This window comes from Diabrotica virgifera, chromosome 3, assembly GCF_917563875.1.
Source record: "Diabrotica virgifera virgifera chromosome 3, PGI_DIABVI_V3a".
NCBI classification, from domain to species: Eukaryota; Metazoa; Arthropoda; class Insecta; order Coleoptera; family Chrysomelidae; genus Diabrotica; species Diabrotica virgifera.
In genome coordinates this window covers 15,277,815-15,303,425 of record NC_065445.1, presented here as the reverse complement: position 1 = coordinate 15,303,425, position 25,611 = coordinate 15,277,815, and the positions used below count along the sequence as shown (strand labels likewise).

The 25,611-nt window shown below is 32.5% G+C and overlaps 1 protein-coding gene across 1 annotated transcript; it reads right to left on the bottom strand.

Annotated features, from left to right (window-relative positions):
• Nucleotides 1–737: 737 nt before the first annotated feature.
• On the bottom strand, nucleotides 738–25,542 carry LOC114327142 (probable serine hydrolase). Its single transcript, XM_028275659.2, has 3 exons — nucleotides 25,232–25,542; nucleotides 7,858–7,914; nucleotides 738–1,798 (listed from the first exon to the last, which is right to left on the bottom strand). The coding sequence occupies exons 1-3, from the start codon at nucleotides 25,263–25,265 to the stop codon at nucleotides 954–956; spliced, it is 936 nt and encodes a 311-aa protein (XP_028131460.1). The 5' UTR covers nucleotides 25,266–25,542; the 3' UTR covers nucleotides 738–953.
• Between the last annotated feature and the right edge of the window lie 69 nt (nucleotides 25,543–25,611).

Sequence of the window (25,611 nt, the reverse complement as noted above, 5' to 3'; positions counted from 1 at the left end):
GCCAAGACAAGGTTAATCTTATTTGCGTCGTCATCTTTTCTGCGTTGTGCATCCCCAGAGGAAGATTCTGGAACGCCTCTGATTAGAATATTCTTCGCACATGTCATGCGATCTACAGCTTCGTTTGCAATATTATCCGTGAATTCGGTAGACTTAAACAAGTCAATTTGGCTGAGCTTGTTATTTAACTCAGTTATTTTACTTTCAAAATCATTAATTTTCGTACGAATTTCCATTTTAAAGTCCAGCAAAAGATCTTTTATTTCCGAAAAATTAGAGATATTTGAGCTGCAAGAATTACATAGGATACTTATCCCACGAATTTTCTGTCGAGTAACGCGATCGTCGGAAGAAAGATCCGTGCATGTGATATGTATTTGTCGCTTACAACCATCGCACTGAAGTTTACGGTCAGCTGTTGCTATGTTTTTGGAGCAGTTAGAACAAACTGAGGTAGAAGGCATGATCGGGTTTTTTACTGGTATGTAATTAGTATAGTTTGTTTTATTATTAATAAATTGTGAAATGGTACTCACAGTTGTTTATGTTCACTGTAATTGCACTTTTTTTACACAAAATTTTTTACAACCACTAATGACTATTGGTATATGGAAACTGGTATGCAAAATTTCTTTGCGAAATTATTATTATTTACAGCGTAATCTTGAAAATTACTAGGAGCACAAAAATGTACGTGTGTCGTTAATCTACTAGCTATATATCTCAAATGTAATCTCTTATGTAATGTAACCCTTATTGGGGTCTTTTAAATATACCTTTTACAAAGGATCCAGTATTTTTTGTGATTTATGGTGTATACAGCCAGCTACAGGAATTTTATTTTCCTTGTGGATTTTTGCATAATAAAGTGTATTTTAAACCATAACATTGTGTTTCTCTTATCGAACCGTAAAACTTATTGAACAGTCTATGAAAAATATGCTACTTCCACTTCATTTTGCCAACAGAAACTCTGTTATAGCTGGTACTACTGCTTCTGCGTTAGTTAAGTGCACGTGATGAGTACCTTCAACATTGACTCGCACTAATTTCTTAGCATACTTTTCTATATATTCTAAAGGAACGTCGTAGTTTTCTGGTGGATCTACCTTCAAGCCGTCACTCGCTCGAATATTTAGAACTTCACAGGTTATTTCTCTAGCAAAATTCAACACTAGATCCATGGTCATGAATCCTAAGACTCCTACTTTTAACCTTGGATCTCTGGTGAATAAATAACAGCCTTCTTTGTGTGGAGCCTTGGTCATACCCCGCCTTAGTAAGATCTTACAGCCTTCTCGGTCGACAGATCCGGTATGTGCCTGTACCATGAGGTCCAGCATATTCTCATAATCGTAGCAAGGCATTTCGTCTACCGATTTCCTCTCGTAATCGAACATTTTATCTAAACTATGACCTGCTATGGCGATCATTTTGTGGGAGCTTCTTACACTAGGGCTGGAAATATCAAGAGATACGTATTTAGAAACCTCGGTAGGATAAATAGAGGCATATAAGAAAGCGATACCCCCACCAAGAGAGTGGCCGATGATTGTTATATTTTTCCAGTTGAAGTATTTGACTACTCTTCTTAAAAAGTGGACGCCATCGTACCAAAGATAGTACTGCAGACCTTTTGGTATGTGTGATGAGAAGCCGTGGCCTGGTAGGTCTATACAGTAGATCGAAAAGCCTTTAGCTACGAGCAGTGGTGCCAAGTTGTCGAATGTTCCGGAGTTGTCTTGCCAGCCATGGATTGCGATGATCGGTTGAACAATTCTAGAGCCCCACCACTTTCCTAAAAAACATAATAAATATTAATTAGAGAATATGAGTATAAATACCTGTACAAACATACAGGTTTTTAACAAATTAATAACAATGTAACGTGTCAAAATCGACATTGAAGAGAGAACACATAAATAAGCTACATTCATTTGAAATGTGGTGTTACAGAAGGATGCTTAGAAATATAGTATGGACACAGAAAAAAACAAACACGTAAGTATTGCGAGAAATGGGCAAAGAATAAAGAGAGAGGTTGGCTAATACAATTGCAAACTCTTGTGTGTCTATAACTGTTCTTATTAGCTGCTCCAAATTTAGCCCTGTCCGTTGTCGGATGTTTCTAAGCCACGATAGTCTCTTCCTTCCTAATCCTCTCTTTCCCTCGATCTTTCCTTTCACTATAAGTTGACCATATTGGTACTTATATTTCTCAATATGTGGCCTGGAATGATGTTTTGTTGAAACTTTCACTGTGTTGAAAAGTAGTTCCTTGCCTATTCTATGCAGCATTTTTTCGTTTGACGTATAGGATGTTCAAGAAATTTTAAGGATTCTTCGGTAGATCCACATTTCAAAGGCCCTCAATTTATTTGCTGTTGATGTTTTAAGGGTTCATGTCTCAACTACATAGAGAAAAGTCGACCAAACTACAAAATGTTACGATTTTAATAAAGTCGAACTTCGTGTTTTATTTGAGAATCACAAAGCAGTTTTTTTATTTTTTCGAAAGATTTTCTGGCCTGTTCTATTCTAGATCGTATTTCTAAATCAGGATTTAGGCTGCTATCGATCCAACATCCCAGGTACTTAAATCTATTATTGACCTGTTCTGAAGTATTGGAATGGATGATAAAGATTTAAGACTTTTACAACATCTGAATCTATTAGAATCAAGTAGCTTCCATTCTGGTGTAGACGGCAAAGAAACAAACATGAGACAAAATTTTCATTCAAAAAGGTGTCCAGTAAGGTAGCGTGTTATTCCTAACTTTGTTTAACATTGTTGTTCTTTAATGTATCCACTGTCTATTGTAAAAAATAAAACAATAGAAAGAAAAGTAAAAAAGTTTTGCAATATGAGTGTACCGATCAGTTTTTAGAGAAACAGACGTCGTGAATTTAGTAAGTTTTGAATATAATACAGCTAAAATATTGGGTTCCTTTTTCTAGTCTGTACACAATGCACGAGCCATCATTGATGAATACTAATTCTGCATATGTGATTGACTGGCTGCAATTATAAAGGAAATGGTAACTTATATGTAGACATGTTTTTGCAGAAAGTGTTTTTAATATCTCTATCAGGTAAAAAATATACGTATAACAAGGTAACCTTGTAATTAAGTAAAAAAACAAAAAGCACTTAAAATTATTAAATAGGTACGAAAATACTCAAGGTCATTGATGTAATGAAATATTGTTCTAGCAAAAATAACAGCAAATGTGTGTAACTTTGTTTAAACAAGAACTGAAAAAACTATAATATAATACCGTATATACAACAAAATATAATAATAAAACAAACACAATACAAATGAATCAATAAAATTATTAGAAAAAAGTGCAGAGAAGCTAAAAAAATCTGGATGTCAGCAAAATGACTAGAAATAGGGATTTATATAGGCATAGAACAACTTGAGGAAAGATAAGACACTTTTAATGTCCACAAAACAGTCAAAGAAATGACAGATAGACACAGAAAGAGGCAAGCAATAATTTTAAGAAATAATAAAAACGAAATAATTTTAGATACAGAAGACAAACAAGAGAGATTGTACTTTTCCAATCATTCTATTTCCAGTGGTCTTATTTAGTTGCATTGAGTTTTATATTAAAAGGTCTCATTTTCTACATTGTTTATATCATTTCATTATCCAATATCTCTGTTTTATATCTCAAAGTCAATCTTCAGTGTAGTAAAGCTAGCCCGAATCCTCATTTGAGATTTTTTGTCTCTCCATCCGTTTTAATTTGCTCTTCTGAGCTAAGCCATTCTTAATTAGTCTCTTCATATACTGCTCTCCTATTTCTTCTTTAATTTGTAAGTCCTTACTCTTTCCAAATCACAATACCCAGAGTATTGTGTTACAATTCGACACAGGAAAGTATATATTCAGACACTTTTTGACGACGATAGCCGACAGACCTTGCTCTACACCATCTACAGATTATTGAACAAATGAAAACGGTCAAGAAATAACCAAAGAAGTTAATCATGCAATAAAAACTCAGAAAAATGAAAAAGCCACAGTCCAGACAATCAATGTTACAAAGTACTTAAATTAATTGTAGATAACGAAAGTAAAATCCTAGACTTGATAACAGCACTACAGTAGGAAAAATGAAAGAATACCCATGAACGAACATATAAAACACGCTGTATTTTCCTGCCACCGTGTAATACAAAAAATTGGCCAGCGCAAGTACATGTAATAATTATTATTACATGTAATTGCGCTGGGCAATTTTCTTTGTGGCACGGTGACAGGAAAATACAGCGTGTTTTATACGTTCGTTCATGGGTATTCTTTCATTTTTCCGACTGTATGCACTATTCAATAAGATATTATGACACAGGTAAAATCAGACTGGCTAAAGTCAACAATGTTATTGAATAAGAAAATTTTTAAGGAAAGACAGCTCTAGATTAAATTCGATTCGGGTCACCACCATCGGCTGGCCAAGGTTTCTGCTTTTCAGCGTCTTCAGAGTCGCCTGTGGTGTAGGTATCCCGAAGCGAACTGAATCCCCAAGCTGTCGAAGTATGCATAAATAAAATATTAAAGGCGTACGGACGCGTTAGCGACATCTGTCTGGACACAGAGAAAATTCTCCTGTAAGTCGGAGTGCAAATTCTTTTGTATAACTAACTATCTGTTGCCTTATACATTTTAAGCTTTATACTGGGATTTGGTCTGGACCTACTGCTTTACCATTTTTGCTGTTTTTTAATGCCGATTTAATTTCTTCCTTTAATATCTTTAAAACCATATCATCTTCTACTTCGACTTCCATCTGCTCTGTTTTATTGTCTTTGAACAATTCATTTATGTATTGTGTCCATCTCTTTAATTTTTCGTTAGTACCTACTCAACAGAAGTCTCCCATTTGTATCTTTTAGTATTCCCGGTTTTCTTTTTCTGTCGTTCTGAGTTAATTCCTTAATTTTTTATGTGTGTTAAAACTATCATGTCTTTTCTGGTGTTCTTCTATTTCTGCGCATTGTTCTTTTAACCATTGTTCTTTTGTTTGCTTAATTTTGGACTTTATTGTTTATCCACATTTTCGTACATCTGATTATCTTTGTTTTTATGCTGACGTCTTTCTTCCAGTAAATCTAAGATTTCCTCTTTCATCCATTGTTTCTTTTTTGTATCTGGTTGGTGTTAGAATTTCTTTTTGACTTTTATCTATTTCTGTCTTTATTAATAACCATTTTGTCTCCGTTTCAGTATTTTGCAGAATTTGTTCTTTAACATTCATTAATCGGTTATTAATTTCATCTGTCAGGCGTTGATTTATGAGTGGGTTTCTTAGTTTACTTGTATCGATTTTTACATCTGTTTTTCTTCGTTTTATTATTTTCATTTTGAGCCTAATTTTGCTCACTACTGGGTTGTGATCTGATCCTATGTCGGCACTTGGATAGGTTTTTGCAGATATAATTGCGTTCTTGTATCTTTGTCTAATTAATACCTAATCTATTTGGTTTCTTACAATTCTCCATTCTTGATCTGCTGGTGACTTCCAGGTTTATAGTCTTCTCTTGGTAATTTTAAACAATGTATTAGTTATGACAAAATTATTGTTTTGGTAGAATTCGATACATCTGTCACCCCTTTCGTTTTTGTTGCCCATACCATATCCTCCTGTACATTCTTCTACTTTTTCGTCCCCAAAATTTGCGTTAAAATCTCCCATTATAATTGTAACATCCTGCGTTTTAATGAATTTTAAAATATTGTCTAGGTCTTCGTAGAAAGTTTCAGTATCGCTCTCTGGTTTGTCCGCAGTTGGAGCATAAACTTGTATTATGTTTATTTTGGGATTATTCTGATTTATTTGTAAGAGGATAATTCTGTTGGAGTATGGAATGAAATTTACTTCAGCTTTCTCAATGTTTTTGTTTAGTATTATCCCGACACCATATCTGTGTGAACCGTCTTGACTTCCTGAATGGTATATTGTTTTATTGTTGATTTTCATCTTTCCAGAGTCGGGCCATTGGACATCGCTGATTCCTAAAATATCTATATTCAGCCTTTCCATTTCTTTAACGACATTATGTAGTTTTCCAGCTTGATGTAGACTTCTAACATTCCAAGTCGCTACTTTGCAAGGTTTTCGCATGTTGCCGACCGGGGAGACTTTGCAAGGGAGATGTTTGGTTATGTTGTTAGTCATGATGATTAACTAGGGATGCTCTATGAGCATTTAATGCATTGGTTTACCGTTGCCTTATGCATTTTCACGCCGTTGACCATGTCTGGTTCGTCCACCTTTAGAAATGATTTCTCATTTCTAGGGCAAGAAGGTGCCCTTCCACTTACCGACTCTTCCACCGAATGACCCGAAGCTGTTGGTCAGTAAGTGGGGGATTGCTTATACCGGCAATCACTCCGACGATAGGACCTTGTTTGTTATCTAGCAGCAAGGTTCATAAATAGACAGGTTGCATGGTAACTTTCCACCAATCAGCGTCGAGAATCTAATGGCGGGAGTGACGTCACCCAGAATGCTGCATTCAAATTCATTCACTTCACTCACTGAAATGAACTCGGAAAGTAGGAATGTATTGAAAATGTGTATATTTAAAAAAAAATACGTTTGGATTTTTAATGACTATTTCATATATTCTTTAAAAAATGTGGTAGATACCTGTAGAGTTACAAAAATCATAGAATATAATTGCAATTAAATACATGCAGTAGAATAGCATTACTACTTAATTAAAGCAGAAAGAGATTCTTTCTTGTATATATATGGGACTAAATCATTCAAATATCCTAGGTATATTAATAATGGGTTGAATACAATTTACTTTTTTAAATGATTTTGAGTAGGTATATAATAATTTTGAATTGGGGATAATGCATGTAGTACATTATTATCAATTCCTCCTAACATGTAAACCATGGTGAAAAAGAGATTCAACTAAAGATTTATGTATCAAAATTAGTAGTTTTTCCCTTAAGTTTAACATTAGAGCATCTGATTACCTTAGGTACTGGATTATAATATCCAAAACTATTAAAACATTATGATTCCATTCAATAGGTACCTGTGAAGTTTTACATTAACAGTAAATTATAAAAAAATACAATTTCAGTGCAATAAAGGGAATTTTCCCCATTTTATATATTCATTTAGTTTATAATTGTTTATTCAAACGATCTTCAGATGGCTGCAATATTGGTTATAATTTTATATGAAACAATTACATATAATAGATCTATTATCTATAGACTTAATTAGATATATTGTTCAGTAAGTCTAAGATGTAAACTTGATGTGAAGAACTGCAAGAGACATTACAGAACTGTAATGTCTCTATACAAGAATGTCCTTTACTATACAATACAGCAGAAAGAAAATCCAGTAAGTAAGTAGGTACTTAATACAACCACATTAAAATGTATCTTAACACTTGTAAAAGAGTTTTGGGTTTAAGTTATTATACTAAAAACACTTAATGATATCTATAGATACATTATATCTCAAGATATAAACACAAATTAAAACACTAACCATATAACAAAATATAGCCTCCAAACCACGTATCCTATTACGTTTACAAACAATTCGTAAAATTGATCGTCTGGGTGACGTCACGATGACAATATTTCATTTGTCAATGTCAAAGTTACCATACAACCTATGGTATAGGGACCTTGATCTAGCAGGATGTACCGGATGATCATAATCGTGATCATCTCACGTCTCACGGCCAGGTGAGGTTGACATTTGGATAGGAGAGGCTATGTATTGCGCATCACTATCCCTTACATCCCCATCCCTTACATCCCATCAGTAACATATTAGCAATTACAAATTATTAATCAATCTTACCAGTTATGTGTCCCCAGGGAACGGGTACTTTGATTTCTTCGTATTCACCCGAGGTTCCTGAAACAAATTAAATATCAAGTAATATTTTGTATAATTATATTAAGTTAAGAGCACACAGTAGTAACAGGTAGCAACAAACGCGTTCCAACATTGCGGCTGTAATTTTGAATATTTTGTCGAGATATTTGGCACACATATTCGTAATATAATAAAGAATGGCGGTACAGAGCCCAATTTCAGAAATATGTTAGTATGTGGAAATTACTCTACAACTAAATAAAATATTGCAAAAAGGAGCCTGTACCGCCATTAAGAACGTCACTGACTTGGCAACATTTCGCGCCTATGTGTATAAAAATTATTGTTTCTGATCACGGTTCTTAGACATTACTACGGTTGCCCAGATCGACTAACCAATGAACATTAAGGGTGCGATTACGTCACGAGTGTACTGTCATTTGAATCGTAATATGATTTTTTTCGAATCCTGAGAAAACTAATAAGTATTTTAGAAAAATTTAAACGCAGGATGAAAAATTACATTATTACCGAGGGCGGAAAGCTCCTTAGAATAAACAAGCAGTTTCTATTGAATGAAACATTTTAAATTAAATATCACACTTCTCTTTTATTTTCAGCCCTGTAACTTATTAAAATAAACATTATAGAAGTTTTCATGGACTTTCGGCCCTCGGTAACAATGTAGTCTTTCATTCTGAGTTTAAATTTTTCAAAAATATTTATTAGTTTTCTCAGGATTCGAAAAAATGAATACAAATAAAACACATTGAGAATTTTGACATAAGTCAAAATTTTGCATTAACTCAATGTAAAATTCTAAACTGTTGAATTCCAGCTTCCCTAATTATTTTACATCAAAAGACATTAGAAACTATTTGTAGAGGATTGAAATCTGTATTGAAAACAACTGTTAAAATTGGTCTACTAATTAAACATATTCCAAAATTTTGTAAAAATGTAATACATTTCAGTTTTTCAGCCCAAAATTAGGCCACACACAATGCAATAATGTTCACATTTTTGAACTGTCAATATTTTTATTTTATCATTTATTGTTTAAAAACAATACAGTTGATAAGATACCCTCAGTTGCGGAGAAACTATTAATAATAAAGATTTCAGTCAATGGTGTGAGCACTGTCAGTTAAATAGTAACGTGTGGCCTAACTTTTACACGCATACCTATTGTGGCAAATGTATCATATTTTTCAACATTTTGGAATGCATTTAAATCGTAGAACAATTTTAACTTTTGATTTTAATACAGATTTTAATTCTCTACGGGCCGATTGTTCAATGGGAGATTATCTTCAGATTAAAAATAATTTTCAATTAAACTTAATATTGCGTTGTTCAATGCAAGTTTAACACTTAACCATCTGTTAACTAGAGATTATCTTAATCGCTCAAAAACGAAGGATTAACGCTGTTAACTAAAGATTTGTAACCTTACTTTCTGGTTTTAAATTAAATATTTTCAAGAACATTCCAAATTGGAACAACCATAGTTATTGCACTAGCTAGATATGTATGTATTTTGAATTGTTCTTTCTATAAATTTTCAGTCGTAGATAAGATTTGCAGTAATAATGCAGTAATAATCTATTACAATTTCGTGTCTCTAATAATAATGGTTATTTCTCTTTTATTTTGATGACAGAGATATGACAGAGGACGAATATTTCTTAGCTGTTTTTAATATAATTTTTTTGTCTTCAAAAAAATGTGTTTCTTAAAAAATTTATATTAGTACAAAAATAAATTAGATCTCTCAGTGCTTATGCTTTTTATCTCAGTACTTATGCTTTCTACAAATTTATGCATGATAATTATTAATTATTTATAAATACATATTTCCAGAAGTTTCGCTTTTTTCATTATGTGTAAAAATCAGGTAAAAACAAATTGGAAAAACTTTTAATGACATTTTTGTGAAGGAATAGGAATATTTTTATAAGCTAAAAAATTAACATTACTATTTAAACATGTTTTTCTACAACCGTGTTAAAAATGCAATTTTTAGCACTCCATACGAGCGTTAAAAATGCTACTTAAGGCACTAGTGCTTTAAAATTTTTATGGCACTGCAGTTCGTATTGACCGTATAGACCGTGTATGAGTTTTTAAATCACACATTTTAACTTTTAACTCATAGTAGTTGTAATTTTAATTTTGTATGTATATTAGACACTTATTATTCAATTGTGACAATTTGCTGTAAGTGTGTTGTTTACAATTTTTTTAACAAAAGATATTTTGAATTTGAATTTTGATGCAATGTCAAAAAAATATAAAAATTGAATATCAGTCAAGTTCAAGTAAAATTTTTTGTAGATATTGTCCTGTAATTACGTTTGTAGAAAAAATATTGTATGATATGCGTGTTACAAAATAAAAATTTTTAAGGCACTCATGTGAATTGCAGAACTCGCTTCGCAAATTCTGCAAACTTTCACATGCGTGCCTTAAATGTGTACTTTTAACACTTATATCATAAATAACTATTTTTTACGCAAAGTTAGCAGTTGTACTTTTAATACTTTCTTCCATTTTAAATATGTTTAATAATGTAAATTAACTAATACACTAATGTAATAATGTACTAAACACTACATGTCAAAAATCATTAACTTTATAACACAGAACACATTTTTATGTACAATTTTCATGATAAAGTTTGTTCCAAGTCGTTAATTAATAACTGGCAACGTTGTCGCCGCTTCAGTACTCGGGTTTAATAAATCCGAAAGTTAACTAACATTGAACAACTTCTAAAAAAATAATCTTTAGATTAAATTTAATTAAAGTTTACTTAATCCATGAGTTAACTACTGATTGAACAACTGGCCCTACAAGTATTCTCTCATGACTTTTGATGTAAAATAATTAGCGAAGCAGGAATTCAACAATTTAGAATTTTACATCGAGTTTTCTATGACCCGTTTTACGATTCACCACCAGGTATAAGATAAAATGTGTATTATTTGTCTTATTATTTAATAATAACACAAATAATACACATTAACACACATTCAATGATCGAAAATCATTTAAAAATATGGGATTGTGTATTCTTGTGACGTAAAGTCAAAAATATATGTCTCCCCACCACCGTTGGTCAAGACAACCGTAATAAAGTCTAATAACCGTGGTTTTTGATAGTATAAACTTCACTGTCAGTGTCGAATTACCGACGCACTGTTGCCTCACTTTTGAAAGTTCGCAGAACTTTCGAAATCTTGGACCGTGTTTGTTGCTACCTGTTGATCGCTACTGTTTGCTCTTAATAAATCGTGCAGGACATGATGCAGAATGACATTCTGTCTACTGCCATGGTCGATAATGTAGCTTCCAGAATAATTATTTTAAACTGTTTGTCCTTTTATCTAGTATCTGTTATTTGTGCTAAACCAATGCCAATTATCAAGAAGGTCGACCACAAAGACCAACTCAGCAGATGCCTGTATTCTTGTATTCATCCAAAAACCATTTTATCAACAGCCAAAATGTCCACCTCCGCAATGGCAGCAACCAATTAGACAATTCCACCCACAGAACCAGATTCAGGCCTAAATTACAACAGCCACTCCGACAGCAACACTACAACCAATTTACAAACAAAAACTGTAAGGTTTGTTCCAACAACAAAAACCATCATGAAACGATCAGGAAACTGCGCGCAGACAGCAAAATAATAGGTTCCATGGGTTATTTTGTTTACTGCGCAGTTTCGTGATCGTTTTATGACGGTTTTTCGTTGTGTTGGAACAAACATATTCTCTTTCAATTCCCGGAGTTATTGTGACTGTAAAAATTTCAACCCTCTAAAAGGGGCGCCAACCACTCCAGGTGTGGAAGAACACATCGACGCCATATTATAACTTGTTTGACTAATTTCCTGCCAATTGTAAAAATTTCAAACAAATGGTGCAGTTATAAAAAAATAGGGAAAATGCCACAGCTGAACTAAAACCATAGGCATATTAAGGGTAGACAAGGCATACTGACCAAAATAGCGTAAAGCGCGGGCAGTCTATTGGTGGTCTGTTTATCTCTTTTTACTAAGCGATCCTGCTCATGTGACAGACAAAGATGGCTAGACCACTTAATCCTTAATATTGGCGTTACACCTTTATGCACAGAGCAGCCCATACCTTGCCTGGTCTACCCTTTATTATGTCTATGACAAAAACCCAACTAGATCTCCTAGATCCCCGCGGTCATTGTACTATAACTTACTGAAAAATTTTTACAGATACCATAGAGTAATGAACCTTATCGGCGTTTCTAAAATAGTTAATACATACTTAGTGATTGCAATATCTTTCATTTTCATTGTTGTTCTATTATCGCTAAAGTATATGGTACCTGTATGGTATCAGGTCCAAAGTCTACAAACGCCTAACAAAGGATATCTAATAATTCCTAAAAATACTTATTACTATTGTATAAAGCAATAAAATATTTACCGGTTTAAAGTTCGTTTTTTTATTTCTAAACTATTATACTAGATCACGATACGGTGTAACGAGCTTATCAAATAATTCCACTCATTAAGATATTGCCGTTAGATTTAACACGTTGATCGTCATAATGATATTTTTGCTTTCTTCCAGGTTAATTGTTTTTTTTTTGTTTAAAATACATAGTAGAAAAACAACCCATTTATAAGATTGATAAACGTCAAAATTCATAGTAAACAAGGTATCAAAGACATGCCGTATTGTTTATCCTTATTTCCCTTATTGTGGTTTCTATGGACAGGCGATTTAATTTTGCGATATTAGTTTCTGTGAGTAAAAAAGAGACCTAGCATAAAAAGAAATTCGTAAATAATTTCATGCATGTGCAGAGATATAAGGTGAAGTGGCGTAAGATCGTAAAGGGGGCAAGTTCGTAATTGCTCTAAAAATATCATAAGATACATTCAATTGTACAAGTTAACGAGTAGAAATCTTTTCTGGATTAGTATGAACTGATTGACATATATGTCTCTTACTCAGAAGTAATTCTTCCATTGTTTTGCCATTTATAAAATGTGAGTACGTGTGCAGTACATATCTAAACTAGAGCTGTCTAACAAAGTTGCGGTATTTTACAGCAAATTTTGCGTCTTGTGTAGTTATTTTTGGTAGATATTAAGAACACTGCTTAAAGTTTACGTTAAATAAATAAATCCTTTAGATTATTTGAAACTTACTGGAAAAAGCACAACTCTGGTCTTGTCCCGCAAATATTAGTGCACGGGGCAAGTTCGTAGCATGTGGACAATCCATATATCAATCAATCCATAGTGGCATATCTATAGCCTGGTCCTGGTCTATTGTTAACATGTCTCTGGGTAAAGGTCCCTTTAATAAATCGTCTTGCAATCAATGTATGTTAAAATTCATTTCTTTTTCTTTCCCTTCATTTTCTACTTGGTGTTCCTTCTTTCTAGCTTGGGTGTTCATCGTGTAATTTCTGAAATTGTCAATCGGTGTTCAGTGCCACATTGGGCTCCTTTCTTTACTTGTGTATCTCTAATTTTAACAGTATTGCTTTTGTGGCGACACGCTTCAATTACTATTTTGCTAATTTTAATTTTTAATTTTTAATAACTTTTTCAAAATGAAATAATACGTGCCATTTAAAATTCACATTCTTTCGGCTCATAATATCTATACGAAACCAGATGTTAATGGCCTGTTCAGTTTATGCATGGGAAACAAAAATTCCGCATTTAATAAATTACCTTATCAGACCTTATGTCAATACATCCCTTTTTAAATGCATTCGAAGACGGTTCTTAAAACCACATAATGACAAACTGATGTTTGTAGTTCAGTAGAGTCACAGCAGGCACCCTGTGCGGTCACACCCCCGCTAGAATAACAAACCCTCTTTCGAGACATTTTCACGTTCTTTTTACCGATTAAAATAAATATATTATTGACAGACAGTTTGTTGTTTTTACATTATTTATTTTAATTTCATTTAATCGTTTCCGTGGACAATAAGATCACACACGCAACCACCACACCACGGAACACTTTTGTTGAGAATTATATAATCGATAATGTTTCTGATGTATGTAGCTTATTTCTTATGTCTTTGAAAACTGCACAACCATCTGTTCTTGTATCCTGTACAATTCAAAGTTATCTATCTTTAATATATCCGTTATTCCAGCTGATTTTCCTTAACTTGGCTGGTGTGTCGTGATTAGAAAATATTCTGACTGAATAAACTATTAAATATTTCATATTCGTTACTATTAAAGAAAATATGCAAATTTTATAAGTGTAAAAAATAATTAGAATACAATACCATGGAATGTGAGTGTACTCATATAGGTTTAAAATATTTTAGTTTTGTGTTAAAAAACTGTTAGACGGACTTCCTTGTGATTTCGTGTTCTAATTTACAAATTTAAACATGCCACCATTTTTGTTGTAAATACCTATATTATATGCACACAATATTCAACACTTCTTTATCAAGTACAGTCCGTCTAATTTACTTACCGTTGCACGTCATTATTTACGCTAGAGATCTAAGTTGACATTGTTGCCCAATTACAAAAAATTCTTGAATTCATTTTAAATCAAATACATCACACACTTTTTGCGGAAGTGGATTATACAGCAAAACAAATTAATATTCAATGTAAATAAATAAAAACTTTAGAAATAGAAAACAAGAATTAAGTTATAATCTTATGTTAAAGTACATAAGAAAAACAGTAAATATAATGAAACAAATACTTATAGTAAGGAATATAAACAAATATGAAGTGTCATCACCGCAACTGTCAAATAAATGTTACCAATTTATGCCAAAATATCACCTTCGTTCGATTATAGTTACAGTGTATTCCGAACAAATGTGCTTCATAAAAACGCTTTATAATCCATTTATACAAATTAAATGAAATATATTATTGTATATTTCTTTAAGTTAACATTAATAGAAATCTTCAAATATTATTTCTACGCGTATATAATAAAATATGCCTAGTGGCTGTAACGCCAGTGTACTCGGCAAAGTGATTCTAAAAAAGAACACAACTACCGCCTAAATATTTCGTGTTGGTATCATGTGACGTCTCGGGCTATGACGCGGATGACGTGCAACGGTAAGTAAATTCGATGGAGTATATACAAATTTAACTCCATTACTCTACTTCGTATTATTCTGAGAAATTGATTTCAGATGTTTCCACAGAATATAAGATATTTCTCTGAAACACCTGAATTTATGTGACTCGAGGGTTTACTACATGAGATGATGTGTCTCTGACAGCACTGTTTCCACAGCAACTTGAAAGATGCAAACAAAAATTGGTTTAGGTACCAAATTTAATTGTTACTGTTGTTAGTAAACTATCATTTATTGGTAAATTATATAAGATTACTCAGTTTTGATTTTCTTCAAGCTTCACATATAGTTCTGTGATGTCTCTTGCGGTTCTTCCCATTATCTTTAAGTTCTTTAAGGTTCTTCTGCGGTTCTTCCCATTATTATTAAGTTTACATCATCTGCGTACATTATAGGTCTGGATCCCGCGTATGAACAAAAAGTTGATTAATAGCAAGCTGAAAATTTGTTAATAGCTTAAGGGTGTCTAGTCGGACAAACTTTGATATATGGGAACACTGGAACAGGGGAAGTTTTAATTGTGGAACAGGTTAAAAATTTGGAACGTCAGATTACGAAAATGTCACATGTATTTTGTCCGACAGAACTTCCAATTGATTTGTTACCCTTTCATTAAACTCTCATGCAAAAATCAGACTGCTATTTATCACCTGTCATAATTCCTGTCATCTGACATGTTCTACGTGTTCCACTCATTATAATGCCCATTTGGTGATAAATAGCAGCCTGATTTTTGCATGAGAGTTTAATGAAAGGGTAACAAATCAATTGGAAATTCTGTCAGACAAAATACATGTGACGTTTTCGTGGTCTGACCGGTAACATCGTCTCCAATAGTTCATTTCCATGGCCTTAATTTTTTATTTATTTCTTTGGTTTATTTCCCAGCGTTCGGCGCCGTACAAACCAATACTTTCTATTATTGTTTTATATATTCTTCTTTTATTTTCTTTTGGTATTTTATTATTCCATAATAACCCGTGTAGCTGTCTGGTGGCTGATCTTGCTTGGCCAATCCTGGAATGTATTTCGTCGTTACTCCCTGCTTTTGAAATTATTTGCACTCCTAAGTATTTACTAACAGTTGTTTCATTGTTAAATTATTGTGAGTTGTGAAGTAATTTTCAAGATGGCTACTAAATAGGGCAGAAGGAAAGCTGCCGCTTGTCATCATTACCTTACCGTTATAGTCCAAGAGCTGGGAGCGGATTTTGCTCGTGATAAGTAATATGGACAAACTATACGGGGATATGTTAAATTAGTTGTGTACATAACGTTCTCCTAAGGGCGGAAACCAGAGTGGGGGACGAGGGTAGTTATAAGGGGTCAAAGTCGTGGTTTTTATTATTTTTTTTGTGGCGCTCATAGTGCACCAAAATTTGGGAATAAGTAGGTCATGATGTAAATAATCAAGATATCCAGGGGCGCAACCCTGCTTGGGGGACAAAGGAGTGGGGGTAGGGGTGAATATAAAAATTATAAGGGTTTTTTTGTGACGCTCATGATCGAGATAGTGGACCAAAATTTGGGAATAAGTAGATCATGACGTAACTAAGCAAAATCACCAGGGGCGGAGTGCACCACCCCTTTGTCCCCATAGACAAAGTCCATGATCAAGAGGTCGACCATGCCGAAGTTAGAGAGATGAAGTTAATCAGGCTATGACGGCAAGAAACTTTGTAAAGGATGGTGCCTTAAATAGACAAGAATGGAAATGAGGACGGATAGATGAAGGCAGTTGTAAAAAATCCGTTCATAATATACAGATAAAATTTAAGCTCTAGCTAGGTCACCAAACCCTGATGAGCTAATAACATAAAACCATCTACATATCTGTTACCCAAAATATTTTCTGTGATTTGTTTTTCTATTTTAATTATTATAATGTTCTTGTTTACATTGCAAATTAATTTTATGATGTCTAACATAACCAAGGTGAGCATTAATGCAAATCTTTGACAGCTAAACAAAGGAACTGAATGTAAAGTAAGTAAATGAAAACAAAAAGTATGGCTGCATATTTCGTTGTTATCGTATTTCGCATCTGATGAGATTAATTTGTAGGAAAGTCACATTTTAATATAAGTAGGTATTAAGATTTTATTTGAACGCCAGTAGTTACTTCATTTGGTGTTACTGTTTCAGTTTGCACTGTTGAACAGTGTCTGTAATTTGTCTTCTATTTGTCTGGAGATAAGTTTTTTTGTTCAAAAACTACATACAAAAAAAGTTTTTTGAGATATCTTACGATTGCATTGTTGAGCAGTGTTTATAATTTGTCTGGAGATAAGTTATATTGTTTAAACATTAGGTACATACAAAAAAGTTTTTAGAGGGTAATCTTACGACATTTTCTAGAAATTTAAATTTTTAAAGATGAAATATCATACATACTATTGAAAAATTGATAATATTTCTAAGTATTCTTCTTCTTTCAACAGCCCTAGACTTTTAACAACAGCCCTTAATTTGTCTCTTGCTACCTGGTAGCAAATATTACATTATTGAAATTTTTAAAAAATTTAAAATTTTTAATCAATATTCAAATTTACAGTATGAATGTATTTTTTAGTCTGGTAATGTAAATATTATTTTCTTCGTCTTTGCGTATGGCTTGTAAGTATTAATTTCTTTTTTCCGAATACTGACGATGATAAAACGAGAATTCTTTTCGAACGATTCTCTGAGTGAGAATCAGCAGATAAGTGTATCACGAAAGAGATTAAAGGGACAATTCAGTCAGCAAACAGATGTATAGCCTAAGATTCCCAACTTCTAAAATGGGTTGGCCATGTTTATAGACTCCTTGATAGACGCTCACCTTAATAAACGTCTTGCCAAGTTAATCTGGGAGGAAGCCCTGACATGGAGAATGCGGTGGAAGATTAAATACGAAGGGATTTAAGGCTGACAGCCGAAGTGTGACGTCACGACTGCCATATTGTTATTATCACTTTTAGTCTGGGCTGATTATCGGAGAAGAGGCCATTTTTGGGAAAAGTTATTTACCAGCAATTTTATTGCTGAAATCGAAGCTTATGATTATATATATTAATAATATAGGTATGCAAAGTCCGCAGATAGTGTGCTACTTTTTTTATAAACAAAATGGCGCCCGAAAATCGTGTTTTTTTCAATTATTGCTCTATAAATCCGAAGATTTTAACTTTACAACAAAAACACTCAAATAAAAATTCACCGCAATTAAATTCTGCATAGAGACGTGTTTTTTCCGATTTACTTTGACGAAAATTTAACCCGGAAAAAGCGGGTTTTTCCAACAAAATCTTTAATTTCAACTAAACTTTTAAGTAAGTAATTGTTAATAAATAATTAAATAACTTGGTAATGTAAAAGCCCTTTTTGTATAGATTATAATTCCAGAAGTCGATTAAAATTGAATGAACAATTTAGCAACAATTGAATTGTTAATTAAAAATTTACGGTCGCTATAATAACGACAATAATTATGATGCATAAAAACAATTATGATTTTTTCATAAAAAGACACTATACCTATCTAATGTACTTTACAGAATTGAAATTGGACTATTTAAGCGGCCTCAGGAATATTTTAAAATTATAAAGAATTTTTTGGCTTAAAAACAAATAGAATATCTCGGAAAATATTAAACTAAATTGAATTGTAAAAACGGTATTCGAAAAACAGCGGCAGGACGCTTCTTTTAAAAGAAAAAACGTTTAATTATGATGAGTAGTTCCTGAGATACAACCGGTCAAATTTGACCGGAATTTACGGCAAAGATATAAACAATAGGATCATAATTTTCAAACCATCACCTTTTTATTTTTGTCCTCTTTCTCCACACCAGTTTTCATATCCTTAAAATATTCATAACATATATTATTATAATAAAAACTATCGATAATACGTGGGAAAATTGCCAAAAATAGCAACATTCCAATCAAAAATTAGGTTGGAGAAAATGTAACCCTCAAAGTTCAAAATCGGTATACGTTAAAAAAATGCATTTTCTCTGCTTTCCATGGAGCAATTTCCTTCATTCTTTTTTTGTTCCCAAGTAACTCGAGTAGAGCCATCGAACTAACACATTATTAAATGTCAGACTTGCTTTTGTTTTGTTATAATAAATTAATTTATTTATTATAACACAAAATTTTAATTTGTTTAAATAAAAATTGTTTAAATAATTATACAGCTTTCAAATAAAAATATTTATGTTTTTAACTTTAAAAGGTACACTTGTAGTAAGTTTATCTAAAAAAAAGCCTACAACTGGAAAAAATATGTAGTTTTCTGTTCTTATAAATAAATTAATCTATTATAACAAAACAAAAGCAAGTTTGACATTTAATAATGAGTTAGTTCGATGGCTCTACTCGATTTATTGGAGAACAAAAAAAGAATGAAGGAAATTGCTCCATGGGAACCCGAGAAAATGCATTTTTTTAACGTATACCGGTTTTGAACTTTGAGGGTTACATTTTCTCCAACCTAATTTTTGATTGGAATGTTGCTATTTTTGGCAATTTTCCCACGTATTATCGATAGTTTTTATTATAATAATATATGTTATGAATATTTTAAAGATATGAAAATTGGTGTGGAGAAAGAGGACAAAAATAAAAAGGTGATGGTTTGAAAATTATGATCCTATTGTTTATATCTTTGCCGTAAATTCCGGTCAACTTTGACCGGTTGTATCTCAGGAACTCCTCATCATAATTAAACGTTTTTTCTTTTAAAAGAAGCGTCCTGCCGCTGTTTTTCGAATACCGTTTTTACAATTTAATTTAGTTTAATATTTTCCGAGATATTAAATATTCCTGAGGACGCTTAAATAGTCCAATTTCAATTCTGTAAAGTACATTAGATAGGTATAGTGTCTTTTTATGAAAAAATCATAATTGTTTTTATGCATCATAATTATTGTCGTTATTATAGTGACCGTAAATTTTTAATTAACAATTCAATTGTTGCTAAACTGTTCATTCAATTTCCATCGGCTTCTGGAATTATAATCTATATGAAAAGGGCTTCTACATTACCAAGTTATTTAATTATTGATTAACAATTACTTATCTAAAATTTTAGTTGAAAATTAAAGATTTTGTTGGAAAAACCCGCTCTTTCCGAGGAAAGTTTTCGTCGAAGTGAATCAGGAAAAACACGTCTCTATGTAGAATTTAATTGCGGTGAATTTTTATTTGGATGTTTTTGGTGTAAAGTTAAAATCTTTGGAGTTATAGAGCAAAAATTGAAAAAAAAACACGATTTTCGGGCGCCATTTTGTTTATAAAAAAGTAGCACACTATCTGCGGACTTTGCATACCTATATTATTAATACATACAATAATAAGATTCGATTCCAGTAATAAAATTGCTGGTAAATAACTTTTCCTTGTATTTTACTAATTAGCCCAGAGTATTTGTATGCAAAGCACATGCAAAGGTTGAAAAGCGACGATTGGCCCAATCTCAAGCCTTTTTAATTTCTATAAAGTGGACATTTTGCTTCCTCTGCTGCTTTTCTAGTGTTTTGAAGATAATACCACCATAATTCGGACTTAATATCTATGAAATATAGTTTTTTTAATGATTTTCCCCAAGCAAAGGTTAGGAACTTTTGTGAACCATTGTAGTTGTGATTTCGTATAATAAAAATGGTAAGTAATGTGCTTTGCACCGGATTGAAAACACTATAGTGATAAAGGTATATGTAGATTCTTTTTGTTTCCAAAGGATTTGGTTGAAAACAAGGGGTGGATTTCATAACTAAGGTAAGAAAACATATAATTTATCGCCCGTGGGGGACGACTTACAAATTATGCCACCATGAGAAGCACGTCGACATGTCATATCCCCTCCATATTAATCAACCCTCCCAGTGGATAGCAACAAGAACCTATTGAACACGGAGACAACTTTTAACTAACGACATATGCATGTATCAGAATAACCGACCTTAATTGAGGCCATGAGAGCCAGAGTGGCCGAACTGATTTTAATATTATTTTACATAATCAAAGAAAATGATAAGAAGCTAACAATGTCCGATTGTTTTATTAGTTTTATGTTGACCAAGAATCATTATTGGTCAACATATAATTACTAAAACAATCGGATATTGATAGCTTCTGCTCATTTTCTTTGATTATGTAAAGTAATGTTAAAATCAGTTGGGCCACTCTGGCTCTCATGGCCTCAATTATGCAGGTTATTTCATCCTTTTTTAAGTACATACCATACGTAATAGTATTGGGTATTTTCATCCACAACACAAATATACAAAAATATTTTGGCTGATATTAACAGGTAAATTTCTAAGGTGGCCGTAGATAACAGATCATAAATAAAGGAATCTAATTACATTATTTATATTATAATCGGTTTTGGAAATTTTGAAACTGGCCGTTAGTACAGGTGGCCGTTGATACAGGTTTTACTGTAATTAAGTATTATAAATAATGTTACTACAGTTCCGTCAGATTTATTCCACAGAAAAGTCTCTTGACGAAAAACAAGAAGTATTAAAAAATCTAGAATATTCGAGATGTCATCGAAAAATCCCGAAATGTCTAAGTAATGTCTGGAACGTCAGAAAATATACATAAGCACAGGAAGTTGACAGTTTTTGTGATATTATAAACACACATCTATCACATAACAGAGTAGGCCATTTCAAGACTTTGACGTATATGTCACCACCGGGAGGCAATAGGGCCTTTTATTCACAGTCATTTGTTTCGAGCTTCTGTCATGTATCATCTAATACAGTTGAGTCCGCGAGTCTTTACCCGTGCGTCATTAATACCTGGCGAGATAAAACACATACTTTTTATCTAGCGTCATTCTCTTCCACGCATGAAACTCATGACAAACCAGCTGCCGTTTGTTATTAAGTAAAAACACATGTTATTTTTATGAACCATCTAGACTCAGTGCATTGAAAAGAGATAGGTACAAAAAAAGACGATTCGGTATGTTTTCATATTTTAAGCACAATTTGTTTGACGTTTCTGCTTTGTTTACTTTTATGGCTGTCAGTCAGTTGAATTTTTTGCGGTTTTTGTCGAATTTTTGCGTTTTGAAGTTTCTTTATATTACACAAACAGTTGTTTTCACAACTAATTTTATATTGGGCTTTGAACTTTTAAGGTAAATAATTATATTTTGGCAATTAATAATTAAAACATACAAAGCTAACGTCATTCACACAGTAAAGAAATGATTGTGTTTAGATTTCCGTCAAAGTGAATAAAATAACAAAAATAAAATATGTTATTGAATTTTTTTATAAATTGTTTATTTATTTATTACTCAATAATAATAAAAAATTTATTAAGCTACTTCAAACATAGCTGTAATTCTGCACAAAAATTTTGAAGCAAAACTTACATTTGACATTCTATATATTTGATAACGTCAAATTTTATAATAAAACCCGTAATCGGAACAGCAGCCACTTTCTGTCACTTGTTGTTGCGTGAAATAGATTTCCGACTTATTTCGTATGCTTTAAATGATGACGCACGGGTAAAGACTCGCGGACTCAACTGTATTAATATATCTACGTCATACGTTATTGGCAGGGCCCCCGCTACCATATGTGCAAATTGTGCAATGCACACGGGCGCCACCCTTTAGGGGCGCCAAAACCCAGGGTAAAAAATTGCAAAAAATTTGGAAAAAAAAACAAAAAAAAAACAAAAATTAATTTTAACATAAAAGTTGAGAAATTAAATAGGATTACGTATAAATAGAAGAAAAACATGAGAAAAACAGAATACTTCGGCCATATAATAATTAGAGGACCTAAATTCCATCTACTTCGCCTTATAATACAATAAAAAGTGGAGGGAAAGAGATGGTTTGGTTGAAATTAACTTTCCTGGTCGTGAAATATTAGATAAAGAAGACGAAGGTATAATAAATACACACAAAATTTTATTAGTAGGTATATCATCCAGTTACTGCCGATTCCTACATGCAAGACCATGTGGGAAGTCAGGCATTTTAATTTATTTTGTTATGATTTTATTGTGTTTGTTTCATTTTGATATTTTAGTCTACAAATAATAGTCCATTTATTCACGGTTTTTGCTGTGAATTTTAAAGAACCGCTTGCATTGATATGAAATACACATTGGCATAGGTACACATAATACACATAGCTAACAAGTAAAAAAAAGTGATATTGTGCCGATGTGTGCTTTTGCACTGGGGGTGGGTTCCACCACTCCTCGGGGGTGAAAAACATACGTTTAAAATAAGCCTGGAATTGGATAAACTGAGTAATTCTAAGGAACTTTATTTCTATAGAATTTTTTCAATAAGTTAATACTTTTCGAGTTATTTGCGAGTGAATATGTTCATTTTTTAACAAAAACCCTGTTGGACGGTTTTTCCAAAATAACTCAAAAAGTAAGTATTTGATCGAAAAACATGTTCCTATCAAAAAAATAGCTTACAAAAAGTTTAAAAAATGGCTGGCATATGAAGCCTATAATCTTATTGGTATTTCCAATGATACAAACCAAACACGTATGACGTAGCTGTATTAATATTATGTGACGCATGACAGAAGCTCGAAACAAATGACAGTCGATGAAAAGCCCTATTAATAAGTGTATTTGCAGAGACAGTCAGGGACTAGTTGACGACAAGTGGAACATTCCATGACTAAAAGTCCGCGACAGGGTCCGCGAACGAACATATTTTATTTGTTTATATTGTTTGAGATTGTGTTTCTTAAATTGCTTACCACTTTAATAGTTCTAGTTGTATTTTACGAACATTTTGTTGTTGATTTTGTGTAGTTTTTAGTTGTATAAGTAATTGAACGACTTTATTTAGTTTTAAGGAGTGACTAAATAAAGATGAGTGAATATTTTCGAAAGTTGTTGGCAGACAATACAGATGTTGCTTGTAGGTACAGTAGTTAGTTATTTAGCATTTTTATAGTACATTTTATAGCTTGTTATTATATTTAACCATTGTTTATATCTCTTAGATCATAACTTATTTAGTTCAGTTGGTTTTATGCTTAAAATGTAGCACTGATGGTAACAGATTAAACTGAAATTTATCACGATTACTTCGCATTCTACCCTTCAAAACATAACAGAAATGAAGCATATTATCGATTATTCCAGTAAAAAATTTAAATTAATCCTTGTACAAAACAAAATTACAAATAAATGCAACTAAAATGATCTAAAACACATTAAGAGCTGATAGAATAACATTTATGTTTGCCTCCCGCTGTCAGATCGATTTTAAAATTGACAGCATGTTGGAGTGGCCTATAGGGCTTTTCATTCACAGTCATTTGTTTCGAGCTTCTGTCATAATGTTGTATAATCCGTGTATCGTGTATGTTAATGTCATACACGGATTATACGACATTTGACGGAAGCTCGAAACAAATGGCAATCGATGATCATGGGGCTTTTCATTCACAGTCATTTGTTTCGAGCTTCTGTCAAATGTCATATAATCCGTGTATATTAATATTATATACAGATTTAACATATGACAGAAGCTCGAAACAAATGAAAATCGATGAAAAGCCCTATAGATTGATTTTAAAGAAGTGTAACAGTAACAATGTTATCGTAGTTATACAGTGATGAGCGCGCTAATAACCGGCAAAATAGCGCAAAAGATGGAAAACATAATACATTGCGAAACAAAAAGAGATGAATCTAGTGGAGATGGAAATGATCGTTATAAACGTATAAATTAACATTACATTACATAATTTCCCACCTTTAGACGTATCAGAGGAGTATGACAAATGACAACTGTCACTGTGACAGTAGAATTTTATTAAACACTCCTGTCACAGACGTCTAAAGGTGGGAAACTATGTAGTGCAATGTTAATTTATACGTTTATAACCATATCTGGTAATACTATATTATTTATCTATGTTTATAAAGATCATTTCCACCTCCACTAGTTTCATCTCTTTTTGTTCCGCAATGTATTATGTTTTCCGTCTTTTGTGCTATTTTGCCGGTTATTAGAGCACTCATCACTGTATATTTAAATTTTTTATTGTTCACTTATTAATAAATTACGGATATTTAGTACGCCACTGTAGGAAGTCGATTATTGATTCATAGAAAGTTCACGCGTTCACGTGTACTACTGTCAGAGTCAGAAATTAACGAGTCATTTTCTCACAAAAAACAGTTTTAAATTAACCAGAAATTTTTTACTTACCGTTTTGGTGACCATTACGTATATGTTCCGTCATTTTTATCAAAAATCAATCCACATAACCTGCACAAAGTCTCTTCTGTTTATTTTGAAATGTCACTAAAACTAGCAACACCACACAGAACTGAATGTCTAATAATTTTGATTAATAAACTATGATAATGAGAACCTTATCGATTTTATAAGGTGATTTTTGTACGACCTTGACGTGATAAAAGTTTTAAAGCGGAATTACAAAGTTAATCCTGACAAGACCAAGGCAGAGAAATTGACTATTCAAAACGAGAAAGAGAAACGGAGTGACTATTCATGTTGTTTTAGTAGACTGTTTACGTCACATGATGTAAGAACCGTTTGCCAGTGGCGTAACGTTTACGAATTAT